We start from the raw sequence: 19176 nt of genomic DNA, 5'->3' as shown, positions 1-19176 counted from the left end.
TTCCTCTTCCATCTAACTTCTTCCATTGTTGACGAAGCGCAAGCCAACCAGTTTATCACTTTGTCTCATCTAATAAGAGACAAAACGGGTCAGGACACTCATTAAAAACATAAGCAACAATTTAAGAATACACCAATTATAGAGAACTTTTATAATAAGCCTATGAAGAGTTGGGACCACTCTTCTCTGCTAGAAAATATGAAACATTTAAGATTCAATTTCCAGTAGGCAGGCTACTCTTAATCGCAACACATTAAAACGCTGTATCTTTCTTTAAAATTCCCCCACATTCTGTTGAAATGTGAAACATTTTGGCAGAATACCTCAGAAAACAAGCCTCAATTGATCAACGGCTTCCTTCTGCTTAATAGCAGATCAGCAGTCTGTGCGCAAACTAAAAATCAGCCCTATTAGTCGTAACACGAGAACTCCAGACTAACAGCACATTATGCGTCGGGCCGGGGGGAGGACGTATGAATATGTAGCGTCCCGTATGGTAATGACTGTGACGCGTTGGACTGTGTGTCTGTGTATGTGTGAGTGTTTGGGAGACAGGACACAGAGAGACGTGGGCCTCAGCTGTCCTGGGAGGTCAAGTGTCTTCTGGAATGCGCTTCCTTGGCCCTGAACATGGCGTGAATACCCCAGCAATGATGTCACAGCCTCCACAGTGGCCTCACAAAGCCAAGCAGGGTTTCCACAGAGACCCCTCAAACATCAACACCATCTATCCTGCCAACGTGTGTATGTGTGTGGGTGTGTGTGCGTAATGACCGTCTGTGGGTTTGTGTGTGCGTGTGTGGATGTGGATGTGTGCGCTTGTTTGTATGAACTTGTTTGTGTGTGTGTGTGTGTGTGTGTGTGAGAGTGTGTGTGAGTGCGTGTGTGTATGTGAAATGAACACTGGTTCACTTTTGAGAGGGATTGGTTTTTGAGAGAGAGGCAAAGGGAGACCATAGGAACAGACCCAGGGTCGCCGCACTACCAACATCCCATAATACTTATCTGTTTCTGGTGTGTGGCGTATCAAATGATTGAGAGGCTAGAGTCCTGACAAGCCCTGGCAGGTCTAGGGTCTTTCAAACCCTGGCTTGGTTTTAAAGCTGTAACCATGTTCCGCCCGCACAGCCCTTTTAATCCGTCCGTCTGTCTGTCCTGCGACAGAGTGACCGCCTCCGTTTCCACACCTCATCGTTCTGGGGTCCCGTCCGAGTTGGGCAGGAACACTTTGAGCGGTTATATATACGGTTGATTTATGCCATTGGTCCAGGATAATTCTCCACGCAGGCAGCACACATACACGAATAACCTCATCACTATTTCTATTATGTGCTATGATACTGCGGCATTGGACACACTTGGACACATTGTTGGGTCAGAGATTCCCCACTGGGGATGCTGGGGGTTCAAAATGAGTAGACATTAAAATGCGTTGCTGATCAAGTTCATACAAAGACCGCAGAACGCCTCAGCTTCTTCTCTAATTGAAATGCAGAGGCCACTACATAAATAAATAACGACACTTGACCAAAGTTAACATGATTGCTTGGTTTTAGAAACAACTCAAGTGTGTGTGGGGGCAAAGTAAATACTTCCTGTCCTAGCACACTGCCCTTTAAAGATACACCGGTCCACTTCTAAAGGTCAGGACACACACCTGAAGCCTGGTCAACATGATTGCCCTACCTTCAGAACACCACTAAGGAGGAGAAGTATGTGTTCTCTTCACATTGTCTCCAGCTCTATGCGTCACCTCCACCGCCTTCTACAGCGTCAGTCAGGGGAGACATCAGTTCTTTCAGCCTCACTGCAGTCACAGTCTATCATGTTGGCCCCTATTGTAAAGTCCCACAGCACCTGTTGGGCAACAAAAAAGGCTTCAAAGGTTCAACCAGGCAGAAAATGGGTATATGCTCTCAGTTTTTTTGGACATGCGTGTGTGCGTGTGTTTGCCTGTGTGTGTGTGTGTGTGTGTTTCTGTCTGTCTGCGTGTTTGTGTGTGTGTATGTGTGTGTGTGTGTGTGTGTGTGTGTGTGTGTGTGTGTTTGTGCGCATGTGTGATTTTGTGTGCGTATGTATCTGGCCTGGCTACACAGATGGCACCAATCACTGTGTTGTGAATGACCAATGCAATGACTGGGAAATAGACTGTAATTGTTATTGGCTGTGCGCATTCTCTGCTGCAAACAGCTGTCTGTGTGTCACAGACAACGGTTAAATACACTCATCATAACAGATACAGATTCACTTTTGAACAGAATGTTTTAAATGTTTTATTTGATATTCCCCCCCCATATTCGAGTTTGTCAGGATTTAAATATGGTGGATTTCGGTTGGTGATTATTTTTCTTGTTGAACTAGTTAAATAACCAAATCAACTTTTCTATCCCTATTTTCCTCATTGTTAACATTTCCCAAAAGACACATGTTACAAAGCCTGGACGCTTAAAGTATAGTATTCATATATTTATATTGGTATTTATATATAGAATTTTTATAGATTTTGTAAGTACTATACATATACACATGATATGCACAGGTTAAAAATAATATTCATTACCTCTACATTAGAGGTAATGTAGCCCCAGTTAAAGTTTGTTGCCCCACTAACCCTGCCAGGCGTAGACAGTGATTGGAAAACAAGATGGGGTACACAGTCTAGTTCTCCACCAAACTTATTCACACTCTCTGTCATGTTTAGTTACAGTACTCTAGTTACAGTACATACTGAAAGTGGTAAATGTTAAAAAAATATTTTCTAATTAATAACCGCTGTTGGGCTTGGATGTCCCTCAGCACCCCTGGAAGAATCCAGTCCATAATGGGCACAGGGCCCCAGTGTTGGCATAGTCCCTGTGAAGACAGCCAGCAGCCGGTGGCACTTATTCAACTGCCTGTCTGTGAGATGGTTCACACAGCTATAGAGAGGGGAGAATGGATCAAACCAAGTCTGAATACACGTTAAGGGTTAGGGTTAGGGTTAGGGTTAGGGTCTACATAAGCAGTTGTTAGTTGCAAAACTTTACGAATGTATTGTGTGTTTTCAAATTGTTTTTCTCAAATTTGTGTTCAGTTCAGTCACAATACCGTTGAGTACATACATGGTGATGTAAGCCTGCTCACTGTTATGCAGGGCCATACATAACATTCCAGGGACCATGGACAAAAACACTCTTGCACAAGAAGATGAGATGCATTTTACCAGATTTAGCTACAAACTAATTTCCAGCTGCAGTCCCTTGGCAGGTAGACACGATTAATACAAATACTGTACACATACATATAAGAAATACTAAAAGAAAAGGCAGATAGTCCAAAGGCAGAGCTGCTTTTATGGACATATCAATCTCCCCGTGAAGCATACCTTGAAGCATTGACAGAGTACAAAGCTGAACTAAGATCTTCCACATTGAAAGAGCACTAGACCGACACTGGAACACAACATCGAGTTATCAAAGCTGAATATTTTAAACTTTTCTTTATATACTACTTCCAAATAACACAATGATTCTGTTGTGATTTCCTGTCCAGGTCTTTCAGGGCTTCCTTCCAATCATCTGAGATTTGAATCCAGAAACTCCTTAGTATTAAACTCATTTGTATTTCTTTTCTCTTCCCCATCTTCATACAAAATTGTGAAAAACACTTTGTTGTCTTTTGGAAAAATACATGGTCACCGTTTCGTCAAACTTCAGATGGAACCTTTTGGCAATCCAATAACTCGGGCTCGTATAGATATCCGGACAAACATAAGTACAAAATAGCTTGACATTTCCTTAATTTATCATGCATTTCGACAGCATAGGGATGGGAGGGAATAGTATGGATAGGCGCATGGGAAACAAACCCCCTGACCATGGCAAAACCTTTACCGGTCGGGCCAAAACATACCAGGGAGCAGGAGGGAACAGCCTCCTGTAAACTACCGGTCACCGGACTGCCACTGAACTGCCTCTCAACTCTCCATAAACACGTTGTGTCACATATAAATAGTGGTAATTGTAAGCAAACATGTGATGGAATAATATGACGGATGATGAAAATACGTTATTTAAAATAGCCACAGAGCAAGCACACACGCGTGTGTAATTTGATGAGCGACTATCTGATGCAACACAAGAGGAGATTCGGATTGCCGTCTTTGAACTTTGTGATTCATGCTCGCCTCGGGGCCAGGAAACTGTAACTGATAGCAGCAGGGTCTTGTTATTATCTGTTCAGGAAGAAACTTGTTGTTTGCAAGCAGGGATCTAAACAAAACAAACTACTCATAATATGACCAAAATACATCACATGAATATGCAATGTCAACAAAAAGTTACTAAAAGACCCGTCCATAGCCTGCTCAAGTGAACTGGATTAAATTGTAAAATGAATACACAAATAAAGCAATGAAATGTTTGGTCTTTAAAACTTACTACAGTTACATTGACTACGACGACAACAACAATACAAATCACAATTCATACCTTTACTCCATTTATTCTGTGTGAGCGTGTGCATGGCTTGCACATGCATGTCCTCCATGTGCATGTGTAATGCCTATAAGGATGTGGGTGTGAGCAGCTACTAAACAGTCAGTCTGAGCTGTCTATATAAGGCAGTTCTATTCTGACCAACCATCCTCTGGGGTCCAGTGTAATTGTCAATAGCAGGACAATGCATGCACTATTGCCCCACACATGGTAACATTAATGCCATATAAATAGACTATGTTATGCCACCACTTCCTGAGCGTTTGCATGTATTCAGAGCTAAACGAGAAGGTCTACTGAGCGTATGTTATAGCATAACGGTAGCTGGATTGATTTTACTGTGCACATATAACCCTCATGCAGTAAGACAGGCAGGCAAATGTTGTTGTTTTTCAACACTAACCCTTTTTATAAATATCAATACACAACTACATTTTATGTCGAATATTTATTAATGAAGATATTGTTTGTTGCTTAATAGTAAAACCGACACCCTTTTTCCATCTCATCCCAATTGAAAGGACTACTAAATCTGAGAAGATACTGTGGATTACTCCGGTGATAAAAGACTTGAATTTCCCAACTATTCACAGAGTCAATAGCTTTTTCTTCTCAAAGTCTACACCTTGTTTTTTAAATAAAATGGACCCAAGAAGGTACGTTTTGGAAAGTGTGATGTAGCCTCATGCCTATTTGTAGGCCTCCTATAAATAACCGGCAGGCTACGCATGCTCATGTTTGATTGGAGATCGCAGAGCCTGGAGTGAGGGCAGTGCGCTATCTGTCAAGGCACACAAAGGAATATGTGAAGGGTGAGTGAACCAGAGATCCAACATGTGAAGAATACAATTAAAACAATGCAAGCAGGAGTCATAGGGACCAAGGAACTGGGACTTATCTTTTTCTTTTTGACGTAGCATCCTCTGTCTTGTGATTCATGTTCTATTGTGTTTGGGAGAACAAGACAACAGGAAAAAGTTTGCACCTTTTGTGATATTGTTGTGAAGTTTCCTTAAGTTTAAGTTTTATGTTTGATCATGGATCATCATTGATCATTTATTTATTTCACTAATCAACTAATCAACTTTTCCCTCCTTTTTTTTCAGCCTCTATTTCAGTATTTTCAAGAATATTCAAACCACCAGGCATCCAACGCCTCCAAAGGAATTACCCTCACATCCACAAGACAACACTATACAGTACGCCTCTCTCTCTCTCTCTCTCTCTCTCTCTCTCTCTCTCTCTTGTGTGAGATTGTCCGAGTGAACCTGAATCGGAGCTGAAACACCAGGTCTGACCACAGGCATGAGTTCCAGGCGGGTGATGCAGCGCTCCTATTCTGGAGACGGTCGCACAGGCCTCCACAATGCGGATGATGTCAGCGGCCGGCCATCCAGCCGGAGCTACCTCTCTGACGTCAGGCCTGAGAGCAGGTACACACCCAACAACTCATTGGGATACATTGAGGCTCTCAGATGTGTGTAGGATAATATTGACAATAAATTTGTGAGCTTCTTCCCCTGTGGTAAACAGAGCTTTTAACTTCAAGCTGATTGCAAGCCCGCAATCCCAGTAATTCTGCTATTCTATAAAAAGCAGCTGCAAATCATAATTGCTAAATGTATTTTAAATGCTAAATGTATTTCTGTCAGATAAATGTTCCATGTCGTGTTAGAAATTTGTTTTTGTCAAACAGCAACACGGTGCTCCTCACATTCCCCAATGCCAAGTGGATGAAAAAAACAAAACATGAATAGCATGTTGCGTGACGGCTTGCATGGCTGCAACTCTTTATCGAGCCAGTGTCTTACTGTGTCTGCCTAATTGTGGTACACATGCAGTGAAGTGTGTGAAGATCCTGACACAGGGCACCGAACCTGCACTAAACCTCGAAAAGCCTCATTTAACATCTGAGCAGATTTCATTTCCGTGCTTATTCCGCACATGGACGACATAATTGATTATTGTTCTATTGATGACTATCCGTGTCATGATGACCCCGGTTAGCACAGTTCAATAAGTTTGACCTTAGAACGTGTGTACATCATGTTAACAGGGCTTCATTCACCCTGTAATTACTGCACTAGAATGTGATGTGTGTGTGTCTGCGGCAAGGTTTAGAAAATTACTTTTGACGGTTGGTTTCCTCCTCTTCTTGTGTATTCTTGCATTTCGATGTATTGACCACACTAGTACATTTTTTGCTTATTTATTTTGTTATTTTGATTCTAAATCTGATTTTCTATCTAATTATTTTTGACAGTAGGCTACTGATTATTCCGGGACTTACGATAGTAACGACCGGATCGAAGATAAAATAAAGGAACAATTAATATCGCTAAAATAATGTATGTAAAATATAATCTTTGTAAAATATAATATAATAATAAACAAAATCAATCAAGGGACACATTCATATCTCCATATGATCATGCTTTGCTGACATGTGACAAGCATCCCTTGTGATGTGTGGTGTAATGCCTTGCTAACATGCCTAACATGCTGCTTCTACTTGCTTCCTTTCTGCCTAGCTGTCCGAGTCACAGGTATTCTCAGTATAGGCTGGCAAGGTACTGTACAGCATCTTTCTCTATCAATCATACGGCTAGTTCACTGTCAGCATGAGTATGAAAGCACTTGAATGAATGCCATGCACTGAAGTGGATGGAATAACATTTCTGTTTACTTCTGAAAGTGTATTTGTTAGTCTATATATTTTGTGCTATTTTTTAATGAATGCTAGAATCATAGAACATCTCACCTCGTGGATTAAATGGGAAAAAAGTTATAATTGTAATTTTTGTGTTCTGCTTGATCATTGTAAATCATAGCTATTCAAAATTGTTATTGATTGATTGATGGATTGATGGGTTGATGCATGAGAGATATTGATAGAAGCTGCAGAACCATACAGCTACATGTGATGACCCTCTTCAGGAGCACCCTGTGCAGTGTGATGGCCCAGTTGGCTGAGGAGACCCAGCCCACCTTCGAGCTCACCTTGAGGTCAAGAGCTGTGTCCGAGAAATGCAAAGTGACCTTCACCTGTGAAGTGAAAGGTAATAGTACAATCTGGGTAGAAATAATCATACAAATACATAAAAGTGCATGCACAACAACACCATACACAAATATACCGTACATGCACAATAGCTTTAAGATGTTCCCCCTCATGTTGTGCACCCTAAATGTTGGTTAAGGAGAATTGTTATTATTTCATGAATACTTTTCTTAATCCACTACTTTATATCCATACAGTATGAACAAAATATAGGATAAACTAGTTAATCAACATTTGCAAGAAATCATTAGCAACTGTGATGCATACTTCGTTGTGTTAAACATAACATTTTCTCATCATATTTTCTCTTTGTTTCCATTTTAGGTCATCCTATACCTGAAGTGATTTGGTATAAAGATGACGTTCAATTAGATAGATACTGTGGACTGCCCAAGTATGAAATATTCCGCAATGGACCAAATCATTCCCTGCACATTTACAAGTATGTCTTATTTTTCAGCCAGTTCTTTTGCTGATTTAGAAATATTTACAGGATACTGTACTGGCTAGGCTGGTTGACTCCCAGGTGAAACGTACTGGCTTCAATTCCAATGTCCACGACCACAGCCTAACCTGCAGGCATCATTGAGAAAGATGCCTAATTCTTATATTGCTAATTTCCTGTATCACAATCGACTCTTTGGATAAAAGGCTGTGATCGTTTCCCTCTGCCAATGTGGAGTTGTTATTGCTGTTGTTGTGGTTGATGACCTGATCTGACAGCTTGTTGTGCTTCCAGCTGTACCGTGGAGGACGCTGCTATATACCAGGCCTCGGCCAGCAACACTAAGGGCATCGTGTCCTGCTCCGGAGTGCTGGAGGTGGGCATTATGAACGAGTACCTGATCCACCAGCGCTACTTCTCCAAGCTCAAACAGAAGGCTGAGAACCGCCGTAGGGATCTGGAGGGCTGTGAGAACCAGGATGTGGCAGAGCAGGAGCCCCTCCGGACCCTCAGCCCAGACCGCTCGCAGAGGAAACGCCGCTCCCCAATGGCGCCCCATTTCAGCGCCCCCGGCTCCATGGAGGAGGCACCCAAACCCACCGGAGAGCGCCAAGAAGCTCCAGGGCCAGGGGCTGAGGCGGAGGCGGAGGCCAGGCTGCAGGTCTCTACGGCTGGGGAGATGGTGGCGAAACCTCCCCTGGTGGCCAACGGGACACCGGTCGTTAATGGACACGGGGGGGTCACGGAGAAAGGGGGCAAGGGGAAGACTTACCTGTACGACTCGGTGCAGAAGGTTTTCACTCCGCATCAACCTCAAACCCCCTTAGGGAAGAAAAAGATTAAGATGTCAAACAAGGTGGAAGGTGTGAAGGAGAATGCCCAAGGGGAGGGGGTTTCCAAAGAGAGGAGCTCAAATGTGCGGGCCTGTGAAACACAAGCCCGCACAGAGGTGGTCAACACTCAGGGGCTTTCAGAGGAGGTGATGGAGAGCTCCCCTCCCTTCACTGCTCTGGATTCTGCAACTCCAGCAAACACAAGACCGGGCCAGAAGAGAACCACAGAGACAGCGTTGAATGTCAATAAAAAACCTTCAAAGAAGGATGAGGTATCTCTGGATGGAGCTTCGGCCCGTTTAGAGGGACCTAAAAGCGCCACGCAAAAGAAAAAGCCCGTTCCTAACACACGCCCTGTTGATGTTTCACCTGCTGGAACTCTCAGTAAACATGAAGGTGATAATGGGACAGAAAGTAAACAAGATAAACTAGTATCTCAGGAGAAAGTTGAACACAGAGATATGAAGAAAACCCATTTGGATTCGAGGTCCCAAAAATCTCCCCAAGTTTCCCCAGCACAACGACCACCAACACACGTAGCGACGCCCAAACAGCCCTTAGTTAGCAACCAAAAGCAGAAGGACATTAAAGGCAGTGGTGTCACAGCGGTGGATACTGCCATCGGATCCGCAGCGTCAGAACCTCAAACTCTGAGCACTGCACCGAAATCACGTACCACCGTAAACATGGCATCCTGTTTGCCGCCGGTTACTCCAATGAAGCCCTCGGAGCCCCCCTCACACCCAAGACGTCAGTGGACAACACTGCGGAGGTGTCAGTCGGCAGGGGATGCTGAGGACGCTCTCCGCCAGTCGGCAGGGGATGCTGAGGACGCTCTCCGCCAGTCGCCAGGGGAACAGGGATGCAGGAAGGAAACAAACCCTTGCCCGGAGAATGTATCTGTGTCTGAGCCACAACAGCTGGCCGAGGTGAGTGACCCCATTTTGCATGAGCTCATGAATTGCTTTGCATTTCGACCACAGGCTAGATGGGTACCACAGGCATCCGATCTCTAAATATAGCTTTAACAAGCTCTCGCACCCACTGTGCTGCGCGAATTCAGTGACGCACACAAACTTTGGGATACAGGTATACGTGTAAGTTTTGCAACGCGTTACTTAGAAAGATGGAGACTTGGAAGACCCACACAGTTGCAATATAATAATCATTTTATGTTGTCTTATATAAAGTCTTACATAAAGTCTTATATAAAGTCATTTAATTTGGTCAGTGATCTTCACACTTCCGTGATTAATATGAGCAAAATGTCTAATGATAAGCCGAACTGAAGACGATTTTGGATCATAATAACATTTATCTAACGCACCAATTACTCTTGATGCAGTTGTTTTGTACTCCAATAACCAACATAAAAAAATAGTATCTATTATCCATCTACTTTATCACAATATCCCATAGGCCTATTCATTTTTCCATATAAGTAAGGCTATTAAAAAATAGGTGTGCTTTGGTGGAAGCCACGACCAGTCTTATGACAACTCACTCCAATCACTCCATGATTTATGATATGAAGACCCGTGCACTGCTCATGCAATATTCAACCAGCCTGATGGATGCCAGACCGGTGTGGGAACAAAAGCTGAGACAGAACAGGTCATGATAGCTGAGTACCACTTAAAATGATTTACATTCCACTCAGGCCCCACTGGGACTTAAAATAGTCTTCCCTCTTTACTCATTTCACGAAAAGGCAGAGGTATTTAAAAGACCCATCAGTACGAAGGGACATACACAGAGAACGTCACCTGTTAGTTTACTATACCTGCTACTGAGGGTGTTCATTTACATATTTTCACTATTGCTGTTGATGATGTCAGCGGCCTTTACTGCTATATGAGCTGTCGTCTACATAGCAATAATAATGCATACAAACTTTAAAAATATATAATGTATAAAAAAATAACATAACATATATATATATATATATATATATACATACCGGTATATGTATATCTCTTAAAGCTGCACTATGCTTTTTTTTTACTGTAGCCACTTTGGTTCGAAATTGGAAATACTAAGTGATAATAGTAGCCATCCGCCCGCCAATACCTTCAACACAATCATTCGTCAGATTTAATATTATAAAACAAATAGGATTTATGGGAAAAAAAAAAAAGCAATACAAAAACACAATTTTGTGTGATGTCTGCAGTGGAAAAGCAAAGGCAAGTTTAACATAAAAGTCCTTGGAATTATGATTGCATGTCTTAGGCCGTCCTTCAGAAAAGGACCTGTCGCAGTGCGCACATACAACCAAGCTCCAAAATACTGCATCCAATGTGTGAGATGTCTATGCTCATGCTACCTTGTTTTGCCCTTGCCATGCTGACATCACATGCTGTCGCTACGCGCATAAACACCTGCGTTTATGGGCGAGTATAGCCAGGGATAAGGCGGTACCTATTTGCAGCATGGACACATCTCTACTTCCTTTGTCCCTCAAGGTCACGCAGGCGCATGCACAGCCAAACTGGACTGGCGCACCTTCCGGCCTCAAACTGCCAGCCTCCCCCCACACCGTGGCCGCGCCCTCTCCACGAAGCACTCCGTCAGAAGAGGAGACTGTGGCAGCGGGAGGGCAGCAACACATTGCGCACCACCCTGTCCCGGGAACAAGGCGAACCGCGAGGGATCATTCCAGGGGATCAAGTGAACGCAATTCAGTCCCTTTTACAGAGCCAGCGAAGTTCCCGGACGGAAATTTGGGCAATGGGCAGAGCGGCCCAGGGTGTAGCGTGTCCCATGCCATCCAACATCCAGGCGTGTCAGCTGTTAAAACAGAGGAGGGGTTAGGCGTACCGCTGGAGGATACGGCTGAGGGGCACCAGGCAGGTACGTTGCTAGTATGTGAGGAGCGTCGAGCTCCGAGCCAGAGGAAAGTCGAGATGGAAGTAGATGTTGTTGTTGCCCTGAAGGAAGATGAGAAAGCACAAATAGGAGCCACTCTAGATGAGAGCCAAAAGGAAAATGTTTCCATTACACACGCAGGTGTTTCTCACACTGAAATAAAAAATGAACCTGTGTTAAAATCCACAGTTGAGACCCATCCAATGATGCACAAAACAAACATAACTGGTTTTGACACCCGCAATCAACAAGTTACAATGGAACCCAGAAGTATAAATGTTCCAGACACAAGCCTATCTGAACAACAAAAGAACCCCCTGAAGGAATCCCACATACCTGAGCCTAATGTTCTTTCAGTTGCTGAAATTATGAGATCTCAGATGAATGCCCTTGATGCTGCAATGTCAATTCCATCTAAAGATGAGACAAATTCAGCGACAGCTGAGTCCATTGCATCCACTCCAATCTTTGCCTTATCAACCGAAAAAGAAGCAGCTACCGGGACAGTTCCAGACTTGAGAGAAAAATTTGAAAAGGTACATGATATAGAGAGGGCATTAATGATTGCAGTGGAAGAGAAAATACAGACGAAGCCCCCAGACCAGCCCCCGAAACCCACTTCCCCTACTACTGAAGCTGTAGCCTCTTTTAACGTTCCTCCACAGGGAGAAGACAATGCAACGGTACAGGATTTGGAGGAGACAGTTGAAATGGAACAGAGAGTAGAGGCAATACCTGTTTCCTCTCCTGCGGTACTAGACACTAGGGCAAAACAGTTTGAATTGCAACCTACAATAAATCCTACAGAGTGTTCACCAGAGCAACCCCAGACCCCCACTGCCCCGACTACTGAAGTTCTAACCTCTTCAACTAGAGGACAGGACATTGTGAAGGGACTTGATGTGGAGAGCACAAAAGAAATAGAAGGCAGTGGTGTCACAGCGGCGGATACTGCGATTGGACCCACAGCGACAGAACTTCAAACTCTGAGCACTGCACCAAAATCCCGTACCACCGTAAACATGGCAACCAGTTTGCCGCCAGTTTGTCAAATCAAGCCCTCGGAGAGAGTAGAGGCCATACCTGTTTCCACTCCTGCGGTACAAGACACTGCGATAAAACTGTTTGGATTGCAACCTAGAATAAATCCAACAGAGTGTTCACCAGAGCAACCACAGCCACCCACTGACCTGAATACTAAAGTTCTAACCTCTTCTATTAGAGGAGAAGACATTGGAAAGGGACTTGATGTGGAGAGCACAAAAGAAATAGAAATGGAACCGAAAACAGAACCAAATTCTGTTTCTACGCCTGAGGTACCAGATACCATGGTGAAACAGTTTGAATCACCACACGGAATTCATCGACAAACAACAACCGAGTGTACGGCCGACCCGGCCCTTATCACCACTGCTCCAGCTATCCCCCCAGAAGCTATGCTCTCTTTCTGCATCCCTCCCATAACTGTGATTGACACAGAGGGCATCGCAGACACTGGAAACACTTATAGCAGCATGGAAAATGACAATATAGTGGACCCAGGCCATGAATGTGGAACATTATCTCCAGTTTCATTGGGAAATAGTCCTGAGACCCCCCCTGCTGCCACTACAGATCTCAATACCACAATAACATGTTCTTCTAATGCTTCTCTTGGGGAAGGGAACTACAAAGCACTCACAGAGTCAAACTCGTCTGTTACCATGACTCAGGAACATAGTGAGGTGACAGGGATTGACACTGCAGAGTTGTGTTGTACAGGAGACTCTAGTGAGATAATTGGTCCTTCCTTAGAATATCACAGTCCAAAACACTTACATGGTACTGATGAAGGATTTAAACAGATCCCACATCCAGAATTTCAACTTAACAGTGAAAGTAATTGGAAAAGCATACCTGTACTTTCTACAACATGTGTTGATGCACAGAAGATACCTGAGCTTAATAGAAGCAGTGTAGAGACCAAACAAGGGAACCTCTCCATCATTGAGCCATCAACGACGGCGATAGCCCCTCAGATGTCTTTGTCGAACGATGAAGCCCCCCTACTGGAGGTTAAGAGTGATGGTCCAACCTTTCCGACCTCTTCCGCTACCCCAAAGGAACTGGCCTTGGGAGCGCGACGCAAAATCCTAATCCTCAAACCGAAAACGGTTGGGGACAATCCGACAAGCCCAACAGTCATCGACAGCGAACTTCAGAGCGAGGAGGTTCTCCCAAAGCCCGGGAAGGCACTGCCGGGTGCTGCGACTCTCTCCGTACCCCCGGGTCCATCTCAACAGTCCCTCTTGGCTGTTGAGCCCATCGGCCAGCGGACTCCGCCAGTGAGGAGGCGGTCTCCGCTGCTGAGCCGGAAGGCGGTGACTCAGGAGACCCCAGCAGCAGGAAAGGAAGCCCTGCAGCAGCCTCAGGCCCCCAGGAGTGAGGAGAAGGCTGCAGAGAAGGAAAAGCCTGACCCGTTCAAAGGTAAAACGCTTCAATCAAAACATCCTCACATATCCTATCTCAACCTCGCCTTTCTTTAATTTGTCATGTTTGATGAGTAGTTTGGCATTGTTTGTCGAGGGAAGCCTCTCTGATAAGAGACCCATACAAATCCAGTTATCAGTATAATAAACATAGCATCCCTCAGGCCTGTATATCAGTCACTAATATTATGATTAAATTATTTAATTTAATTAAGTAAGCCACTGTTAGTCAGTGAAGCTTTCTTTGGCCAGGTCTCACTGGAAGCCCAGACAGCAGGAGCCCCCTGCTTGTTAGTTTTGGCACAGCCGCTACCAACACCAAGATATAGACGAGACATGGATAGGATTCCCTCTGTCGTTTTTAGGAGAGTGGAGAATGTGAAACACAGTAAGGTTCAGATGTAACACGCCATGGGGGGGCCTGTACTCCCCTTTTAGCTCCTCAGGTCATCCGTAAGATTAGAGGCGAGAGCTTCTCTGATGCCTCAGGACACCTGAAGCTGTGGTGCCAGTTCTTCAACGTCCTGAGTGACTCAGTTATCAGCTGGTACAGGGACGATGTGGAGGTAGTTCAGGTGAAACGAAGGTCAGTCCGTAAAATATTTGTTTTCATGGAACCATCAAATTTAACATTTAAAAAAAGCCCATTAATAATGTTTTACACCCATACATTTCTACGATATATAGATTTTTTTGAATTTGGATATCAGAGGATTGGCAAAATTAAGATCAGTGTTATTTTCTGTTTGTTTGTGTATAGTGTAGGAGATGAGACCCCAGTAAACCTTGCTATTGTCCAAGCATCGAAGAGAGACTGCGGGGTTTATGGGTGCAAGATCACTAATGACCATGGCAGTGACATCACAGACCTCCTGCTGAGTGCAGAAAGTAGGTATTACATCACGGTACTATTATGGTATTGATAATGATGATCCAACTGTATAGTATGAATAGCACTTAACAGCTGCAACGTGGTTTGAACCGTGTCTATTTGTATTGCAGTCCTTGGGGGGATGCGGCTGCGTGAGGATCTGGGTGGTAAGATATTTTGCCAACATTTTCACACCGGACATCACTTAAGCTTGCACAACATTGCCAGGATCGGGGGTTTGATTCCCGTTGTGCCCTAATAATGCATGCACAGAAATACATCCACCAAAAGGCTTTTATTTATTTACTTATTTGTTACAACCATTTTAAGTAAATATAATGATGGGGAAAAACAAAGACTGGGGAATAGAAAAATAGAAAACTGAGTGCAGGTTTCATGGAGCCATTTGAATACATTGAACATATCTCCAAATCTCTCATACTCTGACCCTGGGTTCTGTGTAGTGGGAGAGGAGATCGAGATGACTCCGCTCCTGTTGAATAAGGGCGTCGCCGACAGCGGTGTCTGGGGCAGCAAGTTCTTTGGGCGTGTCATGGTGCAGGAGTCTCATATTGGAGGGGGCTGTTCCCGCAAAACATGGAGAGCCAAGGTGGTCTACGGTCTGGAGCCCTTGTTTGAGTCCGGCACCACTTGTGTGATTAAAATGTGCAACCGGATCGCCTATGGAGGAAAAGGAGAGGCTCAACTCACAGAGAGGAATGTGGAAATGGAGAGACAGGCAAGTACATCGTAACGATGATAATGTGAGCTGTCATTGGTGGAGAGATACACAATTACAATGACAACGTGAATTCTCATAAGTCTTAAGGTTAACAATGGGAAATGAGGACTTTGACACAGACAAGACAAGCTCCTAGTTTAGCATGACGAGATGTCAACCTAGGTTAAGGAAAGGAAAAGAGAACTTTATGGTAGCCAAACTATACACTGATATCAACATCCTATCATCCTTACACAACTAACATATTCATTAATACCTCAATCAATCAATTAATTATATTTCAGCATCACTGAGGTAAAATTAACACAAAGATATTCTCACTTATGATATATTTATTGTTACAGTAGTTATCTTCCATTTTGTACAAAAACAGAGATGCAGAATCCAGAGTCTGGCTCGGGAATATTGTAAGATCTTCTCTGCGGAGTCAAGAGTGGTCGAAAACTTTGGCCTGTGTCTTGAGTGAGTACAGGACTCAGATCACCTTGTACACCATAGTGCGTGTTTACATTCTAACCAAATCCCTAACTCACTCGGTTGTCCCAGGGTCATTCCAGTGTACCTGATGTACCGGCCAGCCAACATCGTACCCTATGCCACAGTGGAGGCAGACCTGAAGGGGGTCTACCTGAAGTACTGTAAGCTAAGTGCTGGGAACGGGCTAGTCTCCAGGGTTGGGTCTGAGGTGGAGCTGAAATGCTGTGCTCTGCAGCACTGGATTCACCAGTGGACCAATGGGAACCTGCTTTTCACTCAGCTGGAAGGTAGGACATTGCTTAGATCTCCTCATCGTCTCAACACAGTAGACCGTAGGACTGGCACTGTTGAGTTAAACGGCTGCAAATCAGTCTTTCTCCCCTCTAGTAATAGCATTAGTTTATTTTGTGGGAGTATAATTGTGCTAAATGTATATGTTGACTCCTACTGACAAGGGTGATGGACCATACAATAACATCCAAGCAATTGAAACTTAAATATATACAGTATATTTATGTAATGTTTTATTTATGTATGTTATGAAATTTGATTATTTTGCAGGTGTGGACAATAAACTCACCAATGTTGGAATATCAATCAAATCAACTGGGTTGGTATACATGCTACTCCCCTATAAAATCCACACATTGACAGCTTTTCACATACTAACGAAAAACCGGCAAAGCTTCATCAATTGATGTTTTATTTGTGGTAATGTTGTGATTACACATTTTTGTAGTTAATGCTAATATCCTACCATATGACATCGCTGGCCGTTGCCAATATAATATCCTAGCAGATGTCGTTCAGTATTGTTGTTCCTACCGCAGGTATCAAGGCCTGTCAGCCGTCGGGAATCCCGACCTCTTGGAGCAATTTGTGTCCCAGCACCAGTGTAACTACTACTGTGGACTGCTGGGCCTTAGGTCCCTGAAGCACACAGACTCTTTGCAGATGCCATCCTCCAAGTCCAGGGGCTCCAAAAGCCCCTTGCTGCAACGCAAGACTGCGGCTGGCACACACAGCCCTGGAACAGCCAGGAGAGCTACCCTCAGCCCCCGGCTACCCAGGAAGGCTGACGGGGAACAGGATAGGAGCAAAAGTCCTATGACAGCAAAAGAGGATAGCCCATCAAACATAACGAGTTAATCGTTCAGCCTCATTCATGTCTCTCCCAGTGAGAGGATCGTGAAGTGGTGGTTGTGCAGAAGAGAACCAGAACTCAGGCCAGTAGGGTGATGGATGTGTGGGTGCAGAGCCCTACCGCTAGGAAGAGGGGGGCACCCGTTTCCTCGAGCTTTGTCCCCCCTAGAGGGAGTTGAGATGAGAATAATTAACTAGTTAAAGATGTTTACTAAACCTGCGTACCTTATTGGCACTCAAACGTCATTTCAAATGATCACCAGAAAACAACAAAGAAATATGGCATTGATTGTTATCCTGATTTCACCAAAGGTCAAAAATAATTGCAATTAAAATGTCAAACTATTAATTAAAATGTAATGCCAATGTATTAAATAAAAGCGTAATGTTTGATGAGAAGTGCTATTTACATCACTCCACACAATTCAGATAGAGACAATATAATTTAATTTAATCAGTCTCCCAGCATTGGGAGTCTACAACATTGAATAAATGTTGATATAATAAATATATTGATATAATAAATTCAATATTACATATGTCTATATCTAGAAACACATACATGTTTTAATTGCCAATATTTGTGTTTATTTATAAGCCACTTATAGAGACTGCTTCCTCTAAAATGTCAAATTGGTCAACTCAATTAGACACCTGAATCATGAATGACAAACAAGTTTGACCGTTAATGGCAAAAGACAGTGTGTATGCTTTCAAAAGTGTCTCCCCTGTGTCAGCTGTGATGACGTTTTAGTCACAGCACATAGCGTTACAAGCTGTTAACAGTGGAGGAGAACACATGACAGTTGACCGTGACTTCAACCGGAAGGCTAAGGCTTTAATTACACTCATTTTCAATCACTCTCTACCCATCTGGAGTGGAGATACAAGACATGGGAAGACAAATGAGAAAATTGTAGAGTAGGGCTTGATGTTATTGCTGCTAAACCAGATTTTTTCTAATTAATGGTTCTGTGCAATGTTGAATATGTTTTTTTTTTTAATCACAAATCAACCAAACTAAAACCAGGACAGTTACTAATTTCAGCTATTTTACACAGTTACCATTTTTATTGATTAATGTTTGAAGATTTTTAATTTCTCCAAAATAATAACAATTGTGGACAAGCAAACTATTACCTTGGTTAGTCAAATGTGTTCAAATGTGTGTACATTCAAGTTAGCTGAATGTACTTATCACTTACCTTATCATCTGAATCTCCATCTCCGTTGACACAGTCAGTATGAATGTAAAACATTCATCTGAACGGATTCAAAGAATCCAAATGAGACATTCTGTATTAATCTGTACAGATTCGTTCAGTGCGTAAGATGAAAATTAATGACTGAATCAGGCAAAAAATAGAGAGGGGGTTATACATTTTCCAAGCTCTTCACGTCTTGATAGGCAGCTCTGGTCAAATGTAATGAAGAGCTCTGAATGTGTTTAATGGGGGCGAATTGAGAATTAACACTCATGTCATACAGTAGCCAGTTGTCTAATGGAAGATCTGTTACATGTGCAGCCTGGTTTTCAACAATCACTGTCATTTAATGATGGAAAGAGAAATCCAAGGGCCTTCAGTGGTATTAGGCTACATCAGGATTGTCATTATTTAAGGTACCAACCTTTTAAAAATGGTATTTATAAAAATATAGTTTTGATTATATATTTTTATTTATAAAAATATAAAAATATAAAATTTATTATTTATTCATCTAAAAGTAATTCATATCTTATTATCTCTTTATATTAATCGACTTGATGTTAAAGCTGGAACATACAGGTGCCG

The 19176-nt window shown here is 43.1% G+C and overlaps 1 protein-coding gene across 2 annotated transcripts; it reads left to right on the top strand.

Annotated features, from left to right (window-relative positions):
- The first annotated feature begins 5257 nt into the window (after positions 1 to 5257).
- Positions 5258 to 17685, top strand: LOC311355960 (alpha-protein kinase 3-like). Of its 2 annotated transcripts, XM_084475732.1 has the most exons (16): positions 5264 to 5287; positions 5582 to 5674; positions 5779 to 5908; positions 7007 to 7045; positions 7413 to 7534; positions 7861 to 7978; positions 8276 to 9743; positions 11280 to 14148; positions 14589 to 14736; positions 14911 to 15038; positions 15153 to 15188; positions 15486 to 15760; positions 16137 to 16225; positions 16310 to 16527; positions 16802 to 16850; positions 17071 to 17685. In XM_084475732.1, the coding sequence occupies exons 3-16, from the start codon at positions 5781 to 5783 to the stop codon at positions 17387 to 17389; spliced, it is 6006 nt and encodes a 2001-aa protein (XP_084331858.1). In that variant the 5' UTR covers positions 5264 to 5287; positions 5582 to 5674; positions 5779 to 5780; the 3' UTR covers positions 17390 to 17685. The 2 variants fall into 2 exon arrangements, with proteins under 2 accessions (XP_084331859.1, XP_084331858.1); XM_084475733.1 differs by lacking the exon at positions 7007 to 7045 and having other exon boundaries at positions 5258 to 5287; positions 5582 to 5908.
- The last annotated feature ends 1491 nt before the right edge of the window (positions 17686 to 19176 follow it).

This window comes from Micromesistius poutassou (genome assembly GCF_964030765.1).
Source record: "Micromesistius poutassou genome assembly, chromosome: 12".
In the NCBI taxonomy this organism is placed as follows: Eukaryota; Metazoa; Chordata; class Actinopteri; order Gadiformes; family Gadidae; genus Micromesistius; species Micromesistius poutassou.
This window is presented reverse-complemented; position numbering and strand designations above follow the sequence as displayed.